This window comes from Cyanistes caeruleus, chromosome Z, assembly GCF_971803275.1.
Source record: "Cyanistes caeruleus chromosome Z, bCyaCae1.hap1.1, whole genome shotgun sequence".
Classification (NCBI taxonomy): domain Eukaryota; kingdom Metazoa; phylum Chordata; class Aves; order Passeriformes; family Paridae; genus Cyanistes; species Cyanistes caeruleus.
The window spans coordinates 46,969,576-46,992,332 of NC_141732.1; the positions used below are offsets into that span (position 1 = coordinate 46,969,576).

At 37.7% G+C, this 22,757-nt stretch overlaps 1 protein-coding gene across 8 annotated transcripts in view; it reads left to right on the forward strand.

Annotated features, from left to right (window-relative positions):
- PIP5K1B (phosphatidylinositol-4-phosphate 5-kinase type 1 beta) overlaps nucleotides 1-22,757 on the forward strand; it is a 103,605-nt gene that overhangs the window by 34,144 nt on the left and 46,704 nt on the right. For 7 of the 8 annotated variants that reach the window (XM_086868021.1, XM_086868022.1, XM_086868025.1 and 4 more), the window contains 3 exons: nucleotides 1,731-1,812; nucleotides 2,531-2,599; nucleotides 14,046-14,176. In XM_086868021.1, the coding sequence (XP_086724147.1) occupies nucleotides 2,531-2,599; nucleotides 14,046-14,176 (200 nt within the window). In that variant the 5' untranslated portion in view covers nucleotides 1,731-1,812. Of the gene's footprint in view, nucleotides 1-895; nucleotides 1,403-1,730; nucleotides 1,813-2,530; nucleotides 2,600-14,045; nucleotides 14,177-22,757 lie in introns of those variants that run through there. The other variant, XM_086868024.1, reaches the window with a different exon arrangement.

Consider the following 22,757-nt stretch of genomic DNA (forward strand, 5'->3'; position numbering starts at 1 on the left):
TAGCATCTAAGAAGTAAAGAGGAGATGTTTACAGCCGTCTTTCACTCATGGTTTAAGCCCAGCCAGCCATTGGGCCCCACACACTGGCTCGCTCACTGATGGGATGGGGGAGAGAATCAATAGGGTAAAAGTGAGAAAACTCAGGAGTAGAGATAAAGACTGTTTTAACAGCTAAATCAAAAGCTGTGCATGCAAGCAAAGCAAAACAAGCAATTCATTCACCCTTTCCCATGGACAGGAAAGTGTTCAGCCATTCCCAGGAAAGCATGGTCCATCACACTTAATGGTGACTTGGGAAGGAAAACATGTTTTTCACTTTGACCATCCTCCCTCCCTTCTTCCCTCAGTTCTATATGCTGAGCATAATGCCATATGGTCTGGGATATCCCTTTGGTCAGCTGGTATCAGTCCCAGATCCTTGTGCATCCCCAGCCCATCGCTGGCAGGGCGCTGCAAGGCCTTGATGCTGTGTAAGCACTACGCAAAAGTAGAAAACATTCCTGAATTATCAACACTGTTTCCAGCACAAATCTAAAATATAACCCCACACTAGCTACTGTGAAGAAATTTAACTTTATCCCAGCCAAAGTCAGCTCACTACAATATTTTTGCAACTAAATGTTTTCTTCCTCTACCTGCCCCTACCCCATATCTTACTCTATTGTGAGCTTTTCCTTTGTCAGGTACATACTGAGATTCAGTGCTTTAGCTACAGTAGTTTCCTGCTATGGTAACAAAAAAAAAAAAAAAAAAATAGTTTCAGCTTAGTCTGGAAGTGAGTCCAAGGCTGTAAGTTGTGACCTGTCTTTGAACTGTTAAACCTCATCAGAACTGAGACAGTAGCTCTTGCTCTGCCTATTATAAAGCATGTGAGAAGGCACCATGTGCCTCTTCAGTAGCTCTAGGGCTGGAAGAAAATACACAAAGTAATACTTCCTTTGCAAAAAATTGTTAGCATGGAACAGGAGATGGTTGTCACAGCACAGATTTTGAAAGTTATGTAACACAGTTAAGACAGCTGTGTGTTCTGTTTCTCAAAAGATTTTGCTTCTCTGAAGAAAAGAAAAATACTGACTTTCACAGCTTTTTATTGAAAGGTTCCATGGTAGTGTTAAGTATACTCTTTGGATTAATGGAAAATTAAAATCGGTGAATGAGGCCTCAGAATACTTTTTTTAAACCAATTTTTAGATATGTACAAGATGCTGTTTGTACTGCTTAAAGACAGAATGAGATTTTCTTCTCATTTGAGGTGTCATGAGATTTTCTTTTTGTATGTTATCTGTGACTTTTCAATGTTGCTGTCTTCCAGATGGTCACAGCTATTTCTTATAAGTGACTGGAGATGATAAGGCTATCAGATTAATAACACATGATGTAATTACACAACACTCCAGAACATGTATGTGTACTGCTCTACATATACGTTTTATTGTAGAGTTATTTGTGACACAGGGGTGAAATATCTAGGGCAAAAAGGAATTACTCTGCACTGATTTCCTCCTGGGTAATACTGCTAGTTTCTAAGTATATCAACCAAGTTATAGTATGTTTTAGGTATAGTAAGTTCTAAGTATAGTAACTAAGTGATTTGACATGATTCTTGAAAAGCATCACTTGTAGCTGAATGCTTGCTCGGGCTGAAGAATAGTAGTAAAATGAAATCTACAGCTGTTCTGTGAGATGGAAATTTGTTAAGACATAGTGATGACAGATTTTTCTAATAACAGGTTATGGAAAACATTAACACCACCAATGAATGACTTGGTCTTCACTCTCAGCTCCAGATGACCTGTCCTGTTGTTTGTAAGGGTAAGCTTAATTCTGTTGTGAAAGTATTGGTAAAATCTAGAATTATTTTAAACCATGTCATTGTGCCTTTGGCGGATGAACTCGGGGTGTCTGAGTCTCAAGGTGACCTCTGTCTTAGTGGTTTATTCTTGGTCTAGAATGGCTTTACAGCTGTGGCAAGATGCAATGTCAAATAGTTAGAGCACAATGCTATAAATGTCAAGGCTGTGGCCTTCATCCCTGTATGGGCCATTCACTTAAGAATTGGACTCACAGATCTTTGTGGGTCCCTTCGACTCAGACTATTTTGTAATTCTGTGTGATTCCTTGCTACTTTAAGGAGATACAGCATATTGATGCAGCCAAGGACCTTAGACTACTGAGAAATGTCACTGAATATCTGGCTCACAAGCTTCATAGTCTTTCCCCCTCAAGAACATCTCATGCAGTAGTCTGAGAATCAAGATTTCACTGCAATCTGTGAATTCACTGTGGGGAGAAGCAGCAGAGTCGTGTAGAATCAGTCATTTGTTGGACATATTCCTGGGCCAGTGCTGTCCTTTTAGTCTGTATGGAAAATACATACAGGAATGTCCTAGATATGTCACTGATCTTGGTAGTGTGCTGTCCCCTGAAAAGTTTGTATTTGGCAAAAATAGATAATAAATTATATGATTTTTCTGAACAATTATTTTTGAAATAAAAATACCTTATTTATAACTTAAGCTTCTGTTGTTAGATGACGTCTGTTACTGAAAATGGAGATGTTACTGCTGGAAAGCCAAATGAAGAGAAAACATATAAAAAGGTAAAGCCTTCAGACTTTTTATTGTATGTTTTTCCCTTCATGTCGGTAATTCAGACCTGCAGTATGTGAATATATTTCAGAACTGGCTAAAAGCAACAACAAATAAAACACGTTCCGTGGGATTTTTGAAATTACTTGATCCCGTCTGTGAAATCATAAGGTATTTCTATCCACCCCAGAGCTGATTATTTAAAACTTGTTCAGTCCAGCTTTAATGTATACCACAATTACCATCTTGCTAGATTAATAGAAATTCTTTGTTCTTAGCAATAGATACATCTCTGGGCATAAACACTGTTGTAAGAAATCTACTAAGTTTCCAAATGCTTTGAATGTTTATAAGATGTGTCTAGACTACAAACCCGTAAAGCAAATCACCTTTCTAGAACTATTTGTTTGCTAGGTGTTTTCTTAAAAAGAGATGTTTAAGAGAGGACATATATAATACAGGATCATTCATCAATGATCCATTCAGATATTGCTGATTGTGTTTTGGGGGTTGTTTTTCTGAAATTGATTGTCTGTGACTAGCATTATTTTGATTATTTTGATTAGCAGTTTTGATAACTAAGATGAGCTATAAATCCAAATTTTTCTTTACACAACCAAATTGTTAGCTACTGAATATGATCATTATTTTAACAGATCATCTGAAAGAAATGGTGATTATGTTTTAAAATTAATTTCTGTAATCTAGAACAGAGGTCCACATGCTTCTGCAGTACATACAGTGATTAGGGTTTTTAATTTCTGGGTGTTGCTTACAGTACTGCTGGTAAAGTCAAGGGGATTAATAAGCTATTTCTTTTCCCACCCCTTTTCCTGGCAGTTAAATTGCCAGTACCTCAGTGGCCTTAGCATTCCAGATCATTTTATCAGAAGTGAAAGGAAATAATATTTATTTTAAATATAGCTTAGTTTAAGTCTCCCAACTGATGACTTTAAAATATAGAAGTGAAAATTTGTCTTCACAATTAGTATGAGACAGGAAGAAACGTTCAGTGCTTGAAGTGAATACTTCTGCAGGTTTATATTTCTAGACTAGACTAGTAGAAGCTGTAGGTAGCCTTCCATTCCCCCTGGTCATCCCACATACCCTTTGTTCCTTTTCAATTATAAATTCACAGCCTTTCAGAGGAAGCTGTGTAAAAGTCTTCTCACTATGGCACAAATTCTACTGTGTTTCTACTGGAAGTAACTCTGACAAGACCTGGGTTTCACAGCCACATCACACTGACAGATCACACAAGCTATTACCTCCAAGTTCTGTCCCTGAGCCACCAGTTGTATGTTATGTTAATTTATTTCCTTTTCATGTAATTACACCTTCAGCTATTCTATGTTCAAGATCCTGTGCTGCAAATACCCCTAATAGTTTAGTATTATTACCAAATATTATCATCATACTCCTCCTTTTTGTGATAATTTTAACTATTACAAATTAATTAATAATTTTTTACCTCAAAATTTATCCATGCGGAGCTAAATGGTAGCATATATTTGCCTTATGCCTCACTTTTAACAATATCTCTCTTTTCTTAAGCCAAATTCCTTAGAAACTTTGCACCTTCTCTTAAATCTTGAAAACTCTGCTTGAGCAGGGAGGTTGTTCTAGATGACCCCACTGATGGTCCCTTTCAACCTAAACCACTCTGTGATTCTGTCATCCTCACCTCCTTTAGATATTCCATATACATGGTTTCTTTCTTTTTTGTGGATGTTCAGAGGTATCAATATTATAGGTCCGGAAGTACAGGGTAAGCCTGGTAGGACTTGTGTCCATCAGAGGCATTTAATGTAATTTCTTGTTTAATTCCATGGTTTTAGGTAAGTTACACAGAGAGATCTTGCTCTGTAGAAGGCTTGTTTGCAGCCAGAAGTTGCCCGTCTTAAGTTGCCCACTGGTGCTGCATTTACAGTTCTCCAGTCATGTACTGTTACACTTGTTAGATTGGCAAATACAGTCCTTCCTGTGACTTCCTGTGACTTCCTGTGACACTTTCTCCAGAAGTCTGGGCTGGGGGAGAGCTTTTTTTCCTCAGCTGGGGCTTTTTCAGCTACTCGGGCAGTTTCTGCTCCAATCTACTGCTGCCCTTCACCACGGTGGAAACACTTGGGCAAGACACTAATTTAGTGCTGGAGTCAGACTGTGCTCGCTAACCTGTTCTCATTGTTTACAGACTTCACTTACACTTTTTTTTTTTTGACATAATAAAGGTGTAGAAGCTTGTACACCTCAGCTTAGAAAAGCAGAGATCAGTACCTTGGTTTGTGCTGTGGCCTGTTGTTCTTTAGCATATTTGGCCTTGGCAGAGCTCCCAAAGAGATTACTTCCCTCTTCATTGTGGGGAAAAGAGGGAACTGTGTTTATACTGGAAAAGTTTATTTCTGACCTTTAGAATTTTTGCCGTATATTTCATATACTCCTGAATCTATGTCAGTTAGTTATAACTGCTATCCATGTTTTACAAACTTCTCTAATAATGACTGTTTTTCACTGCTTTGTGTTAACCTGAGTTAGGTGGAAACAAACTATCTCCAGGAGAGCACCTCTGACTTCATCCATGATAAAACTTTCCAGAATAATAAGTAGTTTGTAAGGCTATCAGGTTATTTTTCTGGAATTTTAGATTATTGCGGTGTTTTCTTTATTATTTTGTTCATCTCAGCCGAAATAGAGGTAGGTGGCGTCTTTATCTGAATTAATTAGATCTTGAACTCTTCAATTTCCGACAGTAGTCACCTGGCTTGCCATCTGCATGGATGTAAACATCTTGAAGTTTCAAGAAATTTCTTATATTACTACAGCCTTGTGAAAAGGCTTGTGTGAGCATTGCTACCCTTATCCTTTCAGACTCTGAAATGCATAACTGGACCAAGACAGAGCATAATTTCTATTATGAATCATGTGTCTGCTTTCCATTGTTTTGTTTTTAGCTTTCAGTTTTTCTGCTGCTGCATTCTGAAATAAATGCTCTTCTGGAGACAATTTGTTTCCATCTAACTCAGGTTAACATAAAGCATTGAAAAACAGTCATTAGTTCTGTTTATTAGTCTTTCTGTTTATTGGTTTTGGGGGTTTTAGGGTTTTTTGTTTGACTGATTGTTTTGGGGCTTTTTTGTGTTTTTTTCTCCTTTCTGAAAACCAGGTATTTTTTTTCTCTTTTAAATTGTGTTAATTAAGATGGGGCTGCTAAGGTCTGCAGCTGCATGCATTTGTTACAAACATTATAATCTGAAATGACTTATGGATTTTCTGTCTATTAATAAATTTTGAGAAGTTGTTAAATCTACAGTGTGAATATGAACAATGAAGAGTTTCAGTCACTCAGATCAAAGAACTTCACTAATGAAAGAGGCACTTCACAGATGTATGCTCCATGCAGCTTTTAAGGCTGCGAATTAAAATTACTTTGAGATCAAAGAAATTGTAAATTGTGCAGACTGTGGCCAGCTCTTTCAGGGTGGAGGTTTTTTTGTTGGTTAGCTTGGGTTAGTCTTGTATTTATTTTTGCTTTTGGTTTGGTTGAGTTTGTGTGGTTCTTTGTTGTGAGTGTTTTTCTCAGAGAGAAACAGGGTAAGGGATACAAGAGAGCCTAGTTATTTGTTCCATTGCATGCTTGCAAAAATCAGGTCACCAGACTATAGCTTCTCTTGGATATTCATATCCAGTCACAGACACTGGAGTATGCAGTTAACACTTCTTTTTCCATTTCCTTCCTATTTTGCAGACCTTGTTTTGAGAAGTTGCTGACACACATGCAGTTTTTGCATTGCAATGTCATCAATCACAGCTCTGAGTCTGCTCCCTGTCAAATCAGATTTCAGTAGCCTCCTGATGCTTAATAACAGGACAGTGGCAAGAATGAGGCACAGACAGATCTGTCAAAGGATATTAGAAGCATAGAAGAATATCACATCAGAAAATAAAACAGATGTAAATATGCACTTGTGAAAATCTGCTACTGGATTGCCACAATCTCTACATTTAGCCTGAAGGCTGCCACACTAGTATATAATTGGAGTTTGTTTCTTGTCATTACATATCTTGCAGCTCTTCTGTTTAGTGTATTACAAGTACTTTATGTAACCTGCTCAAAACTGCATATTGTGCATCACTTTGCCAGGAGCAAGGGAAATTTGCCTGGATAAAGGAAGCCAGCTACCTATTGTTAGAGCTTGTAAAATGTGCAAGCAGCATTGCTCCATCATTTTCAGTATTGACTTATGCCCTGCATCTAATGTCTGTAGGTAGGGTACTTTTTCTTGTAGATGCTGCAATTTTACCACTGTAAGTTTTGCTGCACTGAGACCTCAACTACAGATTTCTACATCTAGAAAGATACTAAAATGACTGTCTTTAGTGACTTTGCCTGGGGCTATGGCTGCTTCCAGGTTCAGAGGTCTCAAATTCTTTTTCTCAAAGATAGAACAACCAGAGTAACTGGGTTCATGGCTACTACTGAAGCTTAAGCATAATTTTTTTTTTCAAATGGAAGAAAAATTAATTAATTGTAAGCCATAGAGTCACCTGAATCCAATTTTGGAAAATTAAGGGAGGTCAGATTCAGCTTGGATAAGAAAATCATTCTGATTGCAATTGAACTGTAACAATCACACTGACACACATATGATGGGCAGGAGTTCACCTTCATGACCTGTGACCTGCAGAAGGTGGGCAAACATTTGCTAGAGAGAAGTGTGAACTGAAGAAAGATTGGAGGGGTACTGTGGCCATAGTGACCCATGGTTACAAGCTGTGGAAAACAGTAAGATCAGTTATTTTAGTGGGATTTTCTGGTAACTCTATTTTTATGTCCCTATTAATTATGTGTCAGCTGCAGAAAGCATGCTGAGATGGAATAGCCACCTCCATTGAGAGGTTTCAGTGGAAAGTGTCAAGAAGTGATGTTGAATGAGACTGTAAGCACAGCAGGCACTCAAAGACAAGACAGATCAAGTGCAGGAGCAATGGACTAGACAGTAACCACACATATGTCTTGAATCTAATTGAAATTTTCTAATATTCTAAGCAAGCTCTTTTTAAATATTACTTGAAGGTTACTTGAAGAGAAGGCATTCTCTTCAGATGGTTTGGCTTAAGAGTTTACACAATTTATGGAAGGTTATATCTTCTCAGAAGTCTGGAAAAGATAAACTGTGTTTACATGGAAGTGGTAGTGCAGGTGAATTCCTGGTGCTTACGGTAACTAGTAAAACTGAAGAACAAATTGCCTACTTGTAGTAGAAAATTTAGATGTTGCATAAGCCATGTGGCTTCAGCAGCTTTGATCAGCTGAGACCCATGAATATTTTTCTTCCGTTCTTAAAATAATTTATTTATTTCACTGAGAATTTTGCCTGAAGGCAGGTAACTGTTCTACCCCACTCCAGTTCATTGTCCCACAGAGGAGAAGGGTGGGATAGTGAGGAAGATGTGAAAAATCTGCTTTCCATTCAGTAGCAAAGAGAAATGAATCAGCAACAAGTACTTTGTTGAAAAGTGTTAACCAGTGAAGGCTTCTGTTCAGACATCTGTTATGAAGATCTGTGGTAGCTAGGTGTCTGTGCCATTTCATTTGGCAGATTTTTAAACCTGTTTGAATGACACCAGTAGAGAAGGTGAAAGAAAGCAATCAATTTGTCCTTTACAGTGGTAATGAGGTAGAATTTCCAACACAGAGTTAATTTCTCTTCATAGCTTTATGGCACCTGCAATAAATCAGCTGTCTTCTGGAAAAATCCCCATCTTTGCAATGGGAAGTTCATAGGTCAAACTTCAGCTGCAATAAAATGTCGTAAAAGGGAATACAAAAACAAGGACAAAGTTCACATTCATGAAGTCTTAAAAGGTTTCCCTGGGATGACTACTTTTGAAGAAGGCTGGAATGTTAAAGTTACATTTCCTGAGCATGTCGTGGGAAATGCATATAGATTTAGCAAAGAGCAATTGAGAGTTGAAAGATGAACTGAAAAATAACTGTGAATAATAGTAGAGATGATGAACTTCTATTAAATTAGATGAAGCCTGTGTCCTCCTGCTCAGCTCCAATCTGCTCGTGATTTGTTAAATGATTGATAGCCCATAGCCATTAATAGTCCCATACAATTACCAAAAATTATAAGGACACTTGTTTAAAAGTGTCCTTCATTCCTTATTAATGTACTTAAAGTGTCATTCATTCCTTATTAATGGAATAAATCCATTTACCATATCTAAAACCTTTGTGTACAATGTAGTCTATACATTTACTGACACATTCATGGTTTGTCAGGTTTGCCAGTAATTTACAACCTTCACACTCTAACAGAAATAATTGTTGGCCAATTTGTAATATACTTTCTGAAACTACAGTTATCTGTATTTTTGCCATTCTTGATGTTTTTTCATTTACTTTAAAGAACAGACTTTTTCAATCCTTTTAGCAGCCTTGTTCCTAATTTGCACAGCTGTCAGCTAGTTTCAGTTGGTTAGTTGTTGTCTTGGTTTTTTTTTTATCGGTATGTGAACTGCCTTTATATGTGTTATGTCTGTCTGATTAACACCTTTAATTTATGAAAATAACAAATTTAAGTTTTAGAAGGCTTCGTGAAAGTGACTATTTGTGGGAAAAACAATATCTAAATCCTGCTTAGTATACTTGTGGGATCATGTGAAAACTTAAGATCTGATTTGAGAGGATTTAAATTCTCATTTATTTTGCTACTCTGAAAAAGGATTTCAGCTTAGAGTAATGTAGAGCAAGTGGAAGACCAATCTGCAGAGAAAGTAATTTCAGGGAACAGTGCATTGAGTGCTAGAATGTTTATCAGTGATGCAAATATTCCATATACCTGTGTTCAAAATATTCCATATACCTGTGTTCTAGATTATATACTGCTGTTATGCTTTATGAGTCTGCATATAATTTTTCATATCTACAAGTTCTTTTAGCAAAGCCAAATGACAAATACAGAAAAAAATATATAGTTACTTTTGACAAAAAGAGGCAAAGATGTTTCATCATAATGAGGACAGTTTCAGAGTTTTATGCAGGGATAAAAACATCAAAGCACCTGTGTAGTAGACAGTAATGTGCTTTTCAGCAAAAAGAGGATGGGAGAAGTTTTACTTTGTGCCCCTTTATGTAACAAAGACAGCTATCATAGTGTACACTATTTGCTACAAATTCCATCACTTTCATAACCTAAAATTCATCAACATGTTTATCCTGCTGGTTATTCTCATTCCTTAATATTTCTTGAGTTTCAGCAGGTTCATAACAGGTTAAATTATCTGGGAGTTGCTGTACTGTCACTGTGCACTGTCAGCTTTATAGTTACAGCTAGTAAATCTCAGGGCCATTTTCTGAACCTCTAAATGAGGCTAATTTAATAGGAAGAAAAATTTATTTCAGTTTCTAAAAGACTGAAAAAACCCAGCAGCAGAAGGTTGCTGAATTTTATTATTTCCTTTGCAGCACGAGAGTACTCAAGACAAATTGAAATAAATAAGGGGCTTGGGTTTGAAACTAGATTTTGCTGCCTTCATGGGCATTAGAAGAGGTGTGCCTGAGTAAGGAAACATTCACAAGAGACTTCTGTTTTTCCAGTTGCATTTGCTGTTTCCAATAAATATATTTTTGTAGTAACAAAATGGACGCTTCAAGAATATTTTCCCTAAAGCTTAAGAAGCAGCTTCTTTATCTTTTCCTTGGATTTAATGATGATAATAATATTATTATTAATGATAATAATATCAAAAAATTGACAAGTGATGTTTTAAAGACAAATTCCAAGGCTTGTTTTGTTTTTATGTAATGGATTGTGAAAACAAATGCTTGTCAGTTGCCACCCAGTTGCCACTGGGTTTCCAGCCTTTGGTGTTAGTGGTGATTGACAAGGAGTGGACTTTGGACCAGCAGTTGCCTTCAGCATACTGTAGCGGCTCTCAATTTGTTTCAAAAGAGTTGTTAAAGTATTCTGAATGATTTCATAACATTACATTTCTGCTAAACCAACTTCTCTAGTTGCTGCAGAAAGGATGAGTGGTTACTAATGACACTCCTGAATATAAGTGGAAATTAACAAGAAGGTAGCCTTGTAGGAAAGGTCTGTTGTGGTAGAAAGCTTACACACCGTCTCCTGGAGAATACAAGTCTGTAGGTCTTTTGAATTTGAAAAATAATACTAGAGATATTTTTATGAGCTTGAAAGATGATCCAGAAGTTTCCTTTTGAAATCACGTTGCCAGGTTACTTGTCTTGGGTGTTTTAGAAGTTTGGTGGTTTTTTTCAGGGTTTATTTGGAATGGCATGTCTTCTGTTGTACAGTACTATCTGCTGTTCTTCCAGATATAGTTGCTTGCTGTGGCAGTGAACAAGATGGGCATCCAGCAATGAAGCAGAAACTATTTGTATGTGTATTGGTTTGATCAAAGTTACATAATCACAGCTTTTGTTGGGCATTAATCATTCATGAATAGAAGCCTTTCAAGGAAAGAAAAATGTGACTCTTCTTATGACACAAAGCCAAATCTTTTTACTAGTCAAAGTAGCACTTTCAGAATGAAGTGTTGTTTGTTCCCACCAAATCGCTGGTTCTAAACTGTTATGCAAGTAAAAGTTCTGCTTGGTGTGCAGTCTTAATTATTTAAGAGGTACACATCTCTGTCTTTTCTAAAAAAAATCAACCACTGTAGTATATGCTGTTCCAAGAACTATAACAAGAGTAGCTTTGTGTACTTGAACCATTTCTTATGTAATTTCCACTCCTCAAATGGTTCTGTTCATGTGCTGAAGAGGTTCTGATCATGAAACTTCTGGTATTCTTTGTTTCCTCTGTTAGTCTCTTGCTTGTTTGGTAGGTAGGAGGTAAAACCTAAAAACAGGGACCAAACATGTTGTTTTCAAACTGGTGATCATGCAAAAGAGGATACTCCCTCATAGCATTCTTTCCCTGCCCAATGGTTTTCTTTATTCACTCCTTCCATGTTTTCTTAAAAAATCCTTTCTTTACTAGTTTCTGATTTTGACTCACTTCTGCTGCTTTTTTAAATTCATATGCAGCATGACTGTCTATTCATCATGGGAAAGTTTCAGACATGGTCTCAATTTGCACATATATGGTGTCACAATTTCATGCTATTGTTTTGAAGCCTTGTCTGTCCTGCAAGCTCTGGCCGTTGAATTTATTCACTGTACTTTTATAAGGGTAGATTTTTGTGGAGAGGTTTTGCTTTCCCCATTTCATTTTTGTCTGGACTCCCCACAGTCAATGGACCTCTTGCACTGACTGTTAGGCGGAATGTAATAAATAAATTTATTTGCATTTAAAATTAGCATTTAAGCCATAGGCTTGCATTGTGATGCCTTGGCATGTATGTACAACCACCTGGAATATGTCAGTGTTTTTTTCCAGAATATAATGCATACTTCGCAATCCTTAAGCAATTTGAATGTCCTGTTAGATTGTAAATGTCTTAAGAGGATTACAAAGGATGGTTACCAGTTTTGTCAAGACAGGCAGGAAAGCAAAGGAGGAGTTGTGCTGTGGGTTAAAAGTGGATCATGAACATTTAGAAGTAAACTACAGTGACTATGGAAGCCGTATCAAATGCCTCTGGTTCAAGATCAGAAGGGACACCCCCAAGGGGGATCTCAGATTAGGCATCTGCTACTGACCTCTAGAAGGGCAAAGAAGCACTTAAGCAGGGTCGCTTAACCAGCCTTTGGATAACATTGTGGGTGTTTTTGGTGACTTCAACTATCCATACATTCTTGGAGAACAATACAGGTGATCACAACATCCATCAAGTTCCTGGAATGCATACAGGACTGCTTCCTTGTACAATGTTATATGTGCTAACCAGGAATGAGGCACAGCTGGACTTGCTGCTCACTAGCAAGAAAACCAGCTTTGTAATATCTCACTTAGGCTTTGGCTGCAGTGATCATGATATTATGGAGTTTGGGGTCTGGCTGTGCACTCTGAAGGTTAATACTAAGGCAAAGGAAGATGTTATGCAAAGAATTCTTCTAGGAGCCACCATAAGTCAGATGAAGCACATGATTAGGAAATGCCAGCACGAGTTCACCAAGGCCAAATTGTGCTCGACAAACCTGATTGCCTTCTACAGCAAAGTAGCCTGTTTTGTTGACATGGGACAAGCCATGGACATTGTCTGCCTGTGTGTTTCTCCAAGGCTTCCCCTGTGATCTCCCACAGGCTCCTGGTGAAGCTGTTGTGTAACAGTCTGGACAAGCTGCCTGGCCAGTGGGTGGGGAACTGACCCACAGGCAGCACCCAGAGTGGGGGTAAATGTCTCCTTTTCCAGCTGGCAGCCTGGCACAAGTGGGGTCCCCCCGGGATTGGTGTTAGTCCAGTGCTGTTTCTTGTCTTCATAAATGGTCATCCAGGGCACTTAAAGTCACTCAGGGATCGAGTGAACACTTTGGAAGGGAGAGCCACCCTGTAGGCTGGAAGAGTGGGAAAAGAGGGACCTTTTGAAGTCCTGCAAGGACAAGTGTAAGGTCTTACCCCTGGGGAAACATTGGGAGCACAAGGTTGGGAGGCAGCTCCATGGAAAAGGACCAGGGATTGCCAGTGAGCAACAAGGTCAGTATGAGTGAGCAGTGTGCTGCTGCAGCAGAGGAGCCCAGTGAGATCTTGGTCTGTATCCACAGGGGCTTCAGCAGCAGAGATTATCCCATTCTTGTCAGTGTTTGTCAGGCCACACCTGGAATACAGTTTTGGTCTCTGCCATACAAAAAAGATATGGAGAGGCTGGAGAGGGTAGAGAGAGTGAGATGATCACAGAGATGATCAAAGGGCTAGGAAGCCTGACATGTGAGGAAAGGATGAGAGAGTTTGTTTTGTTCAACCTTAAGAAATGAAGGCTGAGGCACTTGTCACTATGTTAGAGTATTTGAAGGGAGGTTACAAAGAAGATAGAGACTATTTTTACAAGGGGTGACTAGGAAAATATGAGGCATAATAGGTTTAAGTTATTCCTAGGGATATTCCACTTGAACACAAGTGGAAATATTTCACAGTGAAAACAATCAGCCAGTGGAATAATCTCCCCAGAACTGCTGGATTCCCCAGTGTGGGGCATTTTTGAGATTTGGCTGGACTGGGTGCTTGGTTGTTTTGTCCAGATCATGGTTTTGTCAAGAAAGGTTGAACCTCTTGAGGTCCCCTTCCAACCTGCTATTCTATGATTCTATGCTGAGTTAGAACTCCATGTCTAAATTATTTGGGCAATTTGAAAAGTTTCACTTTATATATTGTGATTCTTTGAAATAATTTTAATTAAGAATCAGTTATTTTACTGAGGTCTAGGATGTAAAGATGACAGGGTGCTGTTATTTTGAAAATGATCAAAGTGTTTAGCTATAATGTTACTGAAAAAGGACAGAAATCTGCTTTTAGCAAACTCATGGTTGAATTCTTACTTTCTACACAGACTGCATCCTCGGCTATCAAAGGTGCTATCCAGTTGGGAATAGGATACACCGTAGGAAACCTTACATCAAAGCCAGACAGAGATGTTCTTATGCAAGATTTCTATGTAGTGGAAAGTGTCTTTCTACCAAGGTAAGAAGGAACATATTGGATTTTTCTTCAATAAAATTACATCATTTCAACTCTTAACTAGGTTTTTTGAACCAGGTTTGTTTTCCAGTTCTAACAAAATCATGTTAGAGTAAGTAATAATGTATGAAACTTGAAAAGTAACTAGTCCTCATATTGTCATTTAAAATGAAGGTAGGGAGAGAATTTGAAAGGTCACACTTCTGAAGATTTGAGACTTACCATTTATAGATAGAGAAAGAAATTTTGACCCTTTCAATTAATGGAGTTGTCAATTTGAATTTGAAGTGATTTGTGGATCTGACATTCACATTTGATTAGTTGTGTATTAGTTTCTGAAAATAATACTTGATATGTTGTTGATGAGTTTTAAAAAAAAAATTTTGAAAATTCAAGTCCTGCTGTTTTAATTATAATGTAAAAATTTATACTACAGCATTGCCTTCTGTTTACACTATAAAATTCTACTCAGGAATCTAGTCCAGTGACTACACTCATCTCCTTTAAGCTATGCTGATTACAGGTTGTGCACCTTGACTGCTTTACCACCTCAGCTTGTATCACTGCCAAGTTGATGATATAGAAGTTGTAACAATACAGTTATGCTCATAAGGGAAATCAAGGTTATATTTTTGGTGTACAGAAGATGAAATACAGTGCCATATATTCTTTCCAAGTTCCATATGCTAGGAAGAGATGAGGAGGGTTTAGGGGAAATGTATTTCAAAATCAGGATGACTTACTCTGTTGAGTGTTTTTTCTGTTTTCAGAAGCACTAAATTTCAGTAACAACGTGCTATCTACATAATCTTTCCTGGATTTGGGATTGATTTTTACCACTTTTTCAAAGTTTTGTTCATGTACAGTTTGAATGCTACTGCATAAGCTGTTTTGAATAATTTATAATCCTTAGTATTTACTGGTGTCACTAAACCAAGTTAAATGAACAATGTACAAAATGCAGACACCTTAAATTTTGGTATTTCCTCATGTAAATTTCCTTGATTTTCATTGAAGTGAGATATCCTTAAGGAAAAAAAAAAAGTGAAATGAAGCTTTCACATTAATATATAGTAGTTGAGGGTATTCATATCCTTGTTTTGGTGTTAATGATAGGGTTTGCGCACATTAGTAGTCTTTCTCTTGTAGATTAGGGAGATACAGAGAAGTTAATTATATGCATGTGTTTTCCTACACTATAATTACAAAATGTTGTTCAAAAAATCCGACTTACAGGTGAGAAATTTGTACATCATGTAACAAAGCTTTTATTGGTGAGAAAAATGTCTGCCTATGACAGCGATAAAGGCTTCCGTGCTGTGTTTGCTATATCAGCTTTGTTGATGGAAACTAAATAGAACCTACATGCTGAAACTGTTATTACACAGCACTGTTTGAGAAAGAAAAATTATTCTCTTTTTAATCATAGTTTTAAAAGAACAAGTAAAATGAAATGTTTTGTAGTCCACAGCATTGCATGTGCCTTCTTTCCTGTGCGACTCATATGCGTGTGTGCACAGAAATGAGATTTCCTTGCTTTGTATTGGTATTAAGGAAGAGCTAGGACACATCACTTTTGAAACAAAAACAAAAGGCAGAAGGAAGAGACTGATTCCACTAATGTAAAATTTAATAGAAAAGCTTTAGTAGTACCTTTACAGTTTCCTATAAAAAACAAGTATTTTGAGGAAAACTAGACAATGAAAGTAATGGCCAAAGCAGTGTAGATTTGGGTTTGTTTTTTTTTTTACATAGCTAGGTAGTAAGAGAGACACCTTGACTGTAATAAAGAGCCTCTCCATAAAGAGCACTCGTTGACAACATTGTCTATGGAAATAAAAGTTGGCTATCTGTAGCAATCTCTTCAAACATGACACTTGATTTCTTATGCAGATGCACAGAAATGTCAAATTTCAAGTCCTTGCTATGTCTCAGTGTAACATCCATTTTTATTTATCTAAAATATATTCAACCAGAAGTGCATTACTGTGCACAAACTGTAATACTTTTGGATTGCACAAAATTAATACAGAATTCTTCCCTGCTGGTTCAAAGTCTTGGGATGCTGTTCCAGGACGGCATTATGTGGTTTGGTCCCGAGCCATAGGACTTCAATAGGTAACTTCATTACCCATGTTTGAAGTAAAAAGCAAAGGCTGTACATTCTTTACAGCTGGGGCTGCACTCCCAAGGTGCACCTTAGGTGCTCTTCAGTTTTTCCTAGGGGAGTACCTACATGTGATAGCAGCGTTGTTAAAAATAATTACTGTCATGACTTTTTTTTTTTTGTCCCCTTTGGATTTGTCTGGGTTGAAAGCAATTAGTGAAAATTAGTTACACCAGCAGGTGAAGTAGGTTGACCTCTACCTGGAAGTACCCTGGAGCATGCTGAGGTTGAGTAAACTCTCTGCAGAAGTTTGCAGCTGAAGGAGAACCTAACAGTGCAGCAAGAGCGGTGCTGAAATAGGTGCTTGCCCAGTGCAGTATTTTTCCACTTGCTTTGGGTACAAATAATTTATCTGAAACTTCAAACAGGCTGTCAGCTGAACTTCCCCTTCATTTTGGCAACTTCACAGCAACCTGCCTCTTCGCACAGTGTCTTGCTCCACCTTCCCCCCATGATTTCCCTGCCTTTCCTGTGTCTGGCAGCGAGGTGAGAAGACTCTGTTTTTCAGTCATAGGCACCCCTGCTTCTTTGACAGCAGCAGGAGCACTGTTAAGATGGCAGTGGTAAGATAGACCTAAGCTAGTAGAAATGTAATGCAATGCAGCCTGTGCACTACTGAGCAGAACAATGTTATGTCTGCCTTTTTATAGGTAGGGGGAAATAGTTAACACTTATGAATTTTATTGGTTGAAGAGGATAAATAGTCTCTGCACACATTTCAGACCCTGAAATAACCCTCAGCCTGTATCTCTGCTTTAGCAGTCATACTGAAGCATTCAGGATTCATTAAGAAGGGAGAAAAAAAGCAAGGGAGAAAAGTGGTTGGGTCAGATCTGAACATAGCTGCTCTGCATATTTTGGGAGCTACTGATATAAATCAGAAGTAACTCCCTGGATTGCAGGTTATTCCTGGTCCAGAGTTACTCTGTAACTGTGTTGAATTGGTCAGAGTTTAGCCCAGTTTAATTTACATGTTTATTTCTGTAAGTGACTTTGAGTGAAGTACAGGTGTCTCTGTAGAGTGGGCGGATTTGAATTGCAAAGGTGCTTGCCTTCATTTGCACAAGGTAGTGGTGGAGGGCCTTTCATCTCTTTCTCTTCAAGGGCCCCAGGACTTTGTATAACATGTTGTTTTTGGAAAATGAAGTTTTACTGCAAGCTGCTATAATGCTGCTTATTGGGAACCACCACCCAAAGAGTTAAAATGGTACTGTGCAAATTTGCTCCTAGGATGGAGAAACAAAAAGCACCCTGCACTGACCTACTTGATTCTGAAGACAGTGTCTGCAGTCTACACTCTATGTGCTGGATAAAATGAAACCACTCCAAGTAACCTCTTTTCTGGCTTTTCAACTCTGCTTTGGAAATCCAGCAACAGAGATGCTTACCTGGTGTTGTAACTGCTGCAACAGTGGCTAGAGGGTTTGGTGGGAATGTTATTCATCCTGCAGGTGCTCTCTATGCTCTGTCCTGTGACAAGCTGTGAGGGGCATATTTGTGCCCATCTTTCTTGGCTGGAAGCAGTTCCCAGTGGCACAGTTTGTTTCCAGTTAGTCATTTGTATAATGTGGCTTCAGCAGTATTTAGTCAGCCCTTTGACTTGGCTGTGGTGCTGGCTCCCAGTGAGACGGCCTTGGTTAGAATGGCTCGTTGCTCATTTGTAAGGCTAGCTCTGGCAGGCAGTGGTGGCCGAAACTAGTCACTGGGCCATGGGGCTGTGCAGCTGCTTGTAAGTTGGCAGTGTAGGCAGCTTATTAAGGTCTTCCAGCAGACACAGAAGGAGGTGAATTTTCTGTGGTCATTGAGAAGCCAAACAGAAGCTGCTCCATTGTATCAGCTAATTTTGGCTATGAAGCTTCAGAAATGCAGACCGTTTCAAGTGGTATGTTTCAGTCTGCAGGTTTTTGTTCCTAGATGGAGGCTGCTTCTAACTGTTGAGTTTGACCTTTTTTGCAGCAAGTTGTTAGTCAATCTTCTGCACTTCCCTTGTTAATACACTTTGATTCCAGGGTCTAGATCCTGCATATTGAGAACAGTTGCTATGGTTTCTAATGGAGCTGGGAAGTGTTAGATGTTGATGACCTGTAGCACTCTGCAGCTACAGTCTGTATACTAAACTTTTTCATTTACAAATTGCTTTCTTGTGATGCTAATGAAAGATTATTCAGTAGTTTCTCCTCTTTAATGCCAGAAGCTTACCGTTGTATTGTGATAGCATTTGAACAATAGCCCAAACAAGTACTCAAAAGTACTAAGAAAGTAAAAACTTTGCCAGTCTGGGTTCTCCCCTACATCTAAAACTGAAATGTAGTGCTTTCTCTAATGTTTTTGACAACTGATTGAGAAAACTGATACCCTTTGAAATACCTGTACTAAACCTGTATCATAAGTTAGCTGATGGACTAAGTGTTTTTGTAGTATAGAATGCTCTAGACGTTCAGTGTGACTTGTATTTAAATGTTCACACTAACAAGGAGCTGTTGTTTAACTTACACCATGACATGGGTTTCTATTGGGCGGTTTCACAAGGAAGATAAAGTGACTTGAATATTCTGGTAAAGTGCTGTTGCTCTTCCTTGGTGCTTTGGTTGCAGAGATGCACAGAATTACTCGAATTCTGACAAGGATTTTATGGTTTGTGAGTTGAGTGATAGCACAGTGGAGGATGCAAAACAAATATTAGAAATGGGTATACTTTGATGACAGAAGCAAAATCTGGTGTGAATTACTGGACTCAGCTACTTCTGTAACCAATAAATTATTGGTAAACCTCTGATAACCCAGATATTTGTATGGTTATGTATACTGCTTAAAATACTTCTCAAGTACCCTGAGATCCCGTATTTTAATAGCATTTCCAGTGATTATGAAATCATCGTATCTTCATCGTTGTAAGTAAATGCTTCTGTATTCAGCTGTTACGTAGATGTGATTGATTTGTTTTTAAGTTATTTACTATTCCTAGTTGTATTTCAAAGCTGTCTTGTAGGGAACCACTTAGGAGTGCATTTGGTAACTGAAAGTTTAGGAAAATGTAAGTGAGAAAAAGGGATATTACCCCTGGACTTTAACCCATAGTATGAAGGAAACACAGACACACCTGTTTTTACAGATATCCTACTTCCATCATGTGGCAAATGATGCTTTCATGAAATTACATACAGGAAAGGAACATGCCTGCAGCATGTGCTTCTTTGATACAGTTTTTAGAGCTGAAACACATTTTGATGAATTTTTTAAAAACAGCTGCATTCAAGTGCAATTAAATTGAAATTAGATAATCTTAGTTTTTAATGTTGGGAGCAATTGCGTTTAGACATTTTATTTTGATTTTACAATCTAAAAGAGGATTGCTTTCACTGATAGAACCGAAGTGTTCCTCCTCTTCAATTTTTTTACAATACACACAAAAAAGTTTTACACGGGGTGACAACTACAGACTAATTCTTTTGTTAACAGCTCCATCAGAGCCTTTTAACAATCCTCAGCAATGAAGGCTTACTACCAAGATATGCAGCTGGCTTTCTCTGCCCCTTCAGATAGGTGTCTTATCTCCTGAGTACATCCTACCAGGGTGAGGCCATAGCAAAGAAAAACTGCTGAGAAATGTATCTGGGTGTTAAACAAATTTTTACAGCCACTGGGTTAGTCATTAAAATGTAATTAGTTTTACTTCACTTTTAGTTTGATATTGCACCACCTATGCTTTAAATTTACTCTGTTTTTACAAAGAGACAGGCCAAGATGCGCATACTGTCATTTCTAGGTGTGCTTGATTAAAAAAAAATGATTACAATTTACGTATTAAACCAAACTTGCATTTTAAATTTAGTCTCTCTTCTTTAGTCTGCCTATAAATCTTTTGTGTGGTGTAACAGTTAAGGTTATTAAAATACCTTGTAAGTTACATTTGCTTCTTAATCTTTCAAAAGCCTGTGTTTTGTTGTCATAGCCCATAGAGAAAGACTTGAATTCCTCAAGACTGCCAGAATCAGAGCTAATTTTAAAAGTCTTTATCTTTGTTTCTCTGGTAGACCTGTGCTTAAACTAGCTGAGGGGGAAATTATATGGTTACCCCCCTTTTTTATTATGTCCAAAGCACCATTTTGCAGATTTAACTTTTTGTCAGTGAATCATGGGCAGTTTTCTTGTTCAGTTTCAAAGACACAATCATCCCCGTGAAACTCCCTAGACTGATTAAAAATTGTAATATGTAGGGCTTTGCATACATACTTTGATCCCACAGGAGTGAAACTTTAAAATGCATCAACAAAATGTGGAGAGAAACCACAGATACATTATTTCAATAGCTAATTGAGTGGTATGTGAATAATTATAAATAGGGTAGGGATGTACTTGCATCAAGCATTTTTTACAGTGGAGTTTGTCCTTTTCCAGCAAGAGCAAGGCCATATTCAAATCATACATGTCGTATGAGCTTCAAACTGATAAGAAATTTGAAAGGTTTCCATTACTCTAAGAAATTACTGGAAGTGAGGCTCCTTTTTCTGTTTAAAGTACTATCAAGAAAACCTTAAAAACTATTTTCCAGAGTACTGAAAAGAAATGTTAAATTTGTGTCAGGCTTGCTTCATGAATTAAGAGCTAACTGTTGGGATCAGTAAACTATTCTGTTGGGTAGTGAAGCTGAAACTAATTAATATGATTAACAGAAATAGTAGGGTATAGCAAAATACTCTGTAGACCTTAAACATAAGGTGTTTTTAAAAGATGATTTCATAAAAGATAAGGAAAGTTGTCTGCATTGGGAAATTGATTGTTATGTCTGTAATAAAGTATCTGACATGCTCTAAATACATGGAATTGCCCTCTGTGTACACGCTATTCCAATATAATTGCTCTGTTTTGCAATAAATCTCCACTTACTATGCACTACTGTGCATCTGCTGACCCAGTGTTGGTCATTTTACTCCAAACATACGAAATGGCTCAGAACTGTCCTATTGTCATAGCAAACCTCCCACCTTCATCTCACCTTAGTGACATTCACCTGAGGTGACCATGCATGTTCTGGTAAGGTAAGGACATGGAATCTATTTGCTGACATGCTTTCACAAGAGAAGCTTTTCAGTTTCAAGTTAGCTGGAGGAAGCAGATTTATAAAAGTATTTTGTACCAAAATGTAGAACTTTATAAAAAAATTTAGATGCCTCATATTCCCCGACAATTGTGATACTTCAGTAGAGAAGTTCTGTTCTATTCTTTTCTGCATCTTATGACAATTAAATGGATTTGCCCCAGGTTTCCAGTGTAGCTATATTGCTGCTGGGACATCCTTATATTGTGCAATAATTTAGTGAATCACAACCAGCTATATAAAACTTAGTGTCTGACAATCTGGCAATGTTCTGAGCATTAGTCTATCTTAACTGTAAAGAAACACTACCATCTTTAGCTTATATCCTACTGATTTCCATTTTTAGCTCTGTAATGGAACAATAAAGCATACGTGGATTTGATTTTGGTATCTTGGAGTCGTACTGCAGTAAATATAAAGTGATCGAAGGAGTTCATTAGGACTTCACTATTACCTTTAGGGTTTAGCACTCTAAGAAGAAGCAGTATTCTATTGTCTTTGTATTTGTGGTCATCCACAAACATCTTTTGTGTGTGAATTCTAGACAGATATCTGCTTGGTTTTTTTCCTTCTCACATCTCTTGTTCAAGAGTCTGAAGTGTTATACATTTCTGGAGCCTGAGAAGACTTGTTCACCTGCTGTCACTGAAAAAGTTCAGTTGTCTGGAGTTTGGCAGCATGCATACAAGGGAAGCTAGGCTTCTGTCATCAAGCTACTCTTAATGAAAGGTGGCAAGTTCATATGACAAGTATTAATTGTACAGGATGAAAGCTATAAAATTCTTTAATTATATTTAATTTTTATTCATTATCTTTTTCAGGAATGTTGCTTAACTTTTATTGCTTTTCTTATCTGTGTGAATTTGTAGTAGCCTTTTATTTTTTTTTAGAGTCCTTTGGATATTCTTTTTGCCAAGAATAATGGTACAGTCTACGTTATTGAATAATTTAGTTATGGTAAATGAATAAAGAGGAGCTGGAAAAGCTGATTTCAGTAACTATGTCAAGTCTTGGATTTTGTATTTCTCTATTTATCAGACCATTCAGACACTGGCCAAACTGATAAGAATAGTAAAACAGAACAGTATTCTACTCTTATCAAGGACAATAGAACACAACAGCACAACCTTGGAGAAATAGATAAAGGATGTAACTTAGGCAAACAGAAGTCATGCCAAATGCAAGCAGGATGCCAGCTCAGCTCTGCAAGGCTGGCAAAGTAGAAGTTGCGCAGAACAATTATACTGCACTTACTCAGAAGCAGAGGTCAAGGAAGAGCCACATAGAAAGGACACTGGACATTGAAGACAGACCCCGAG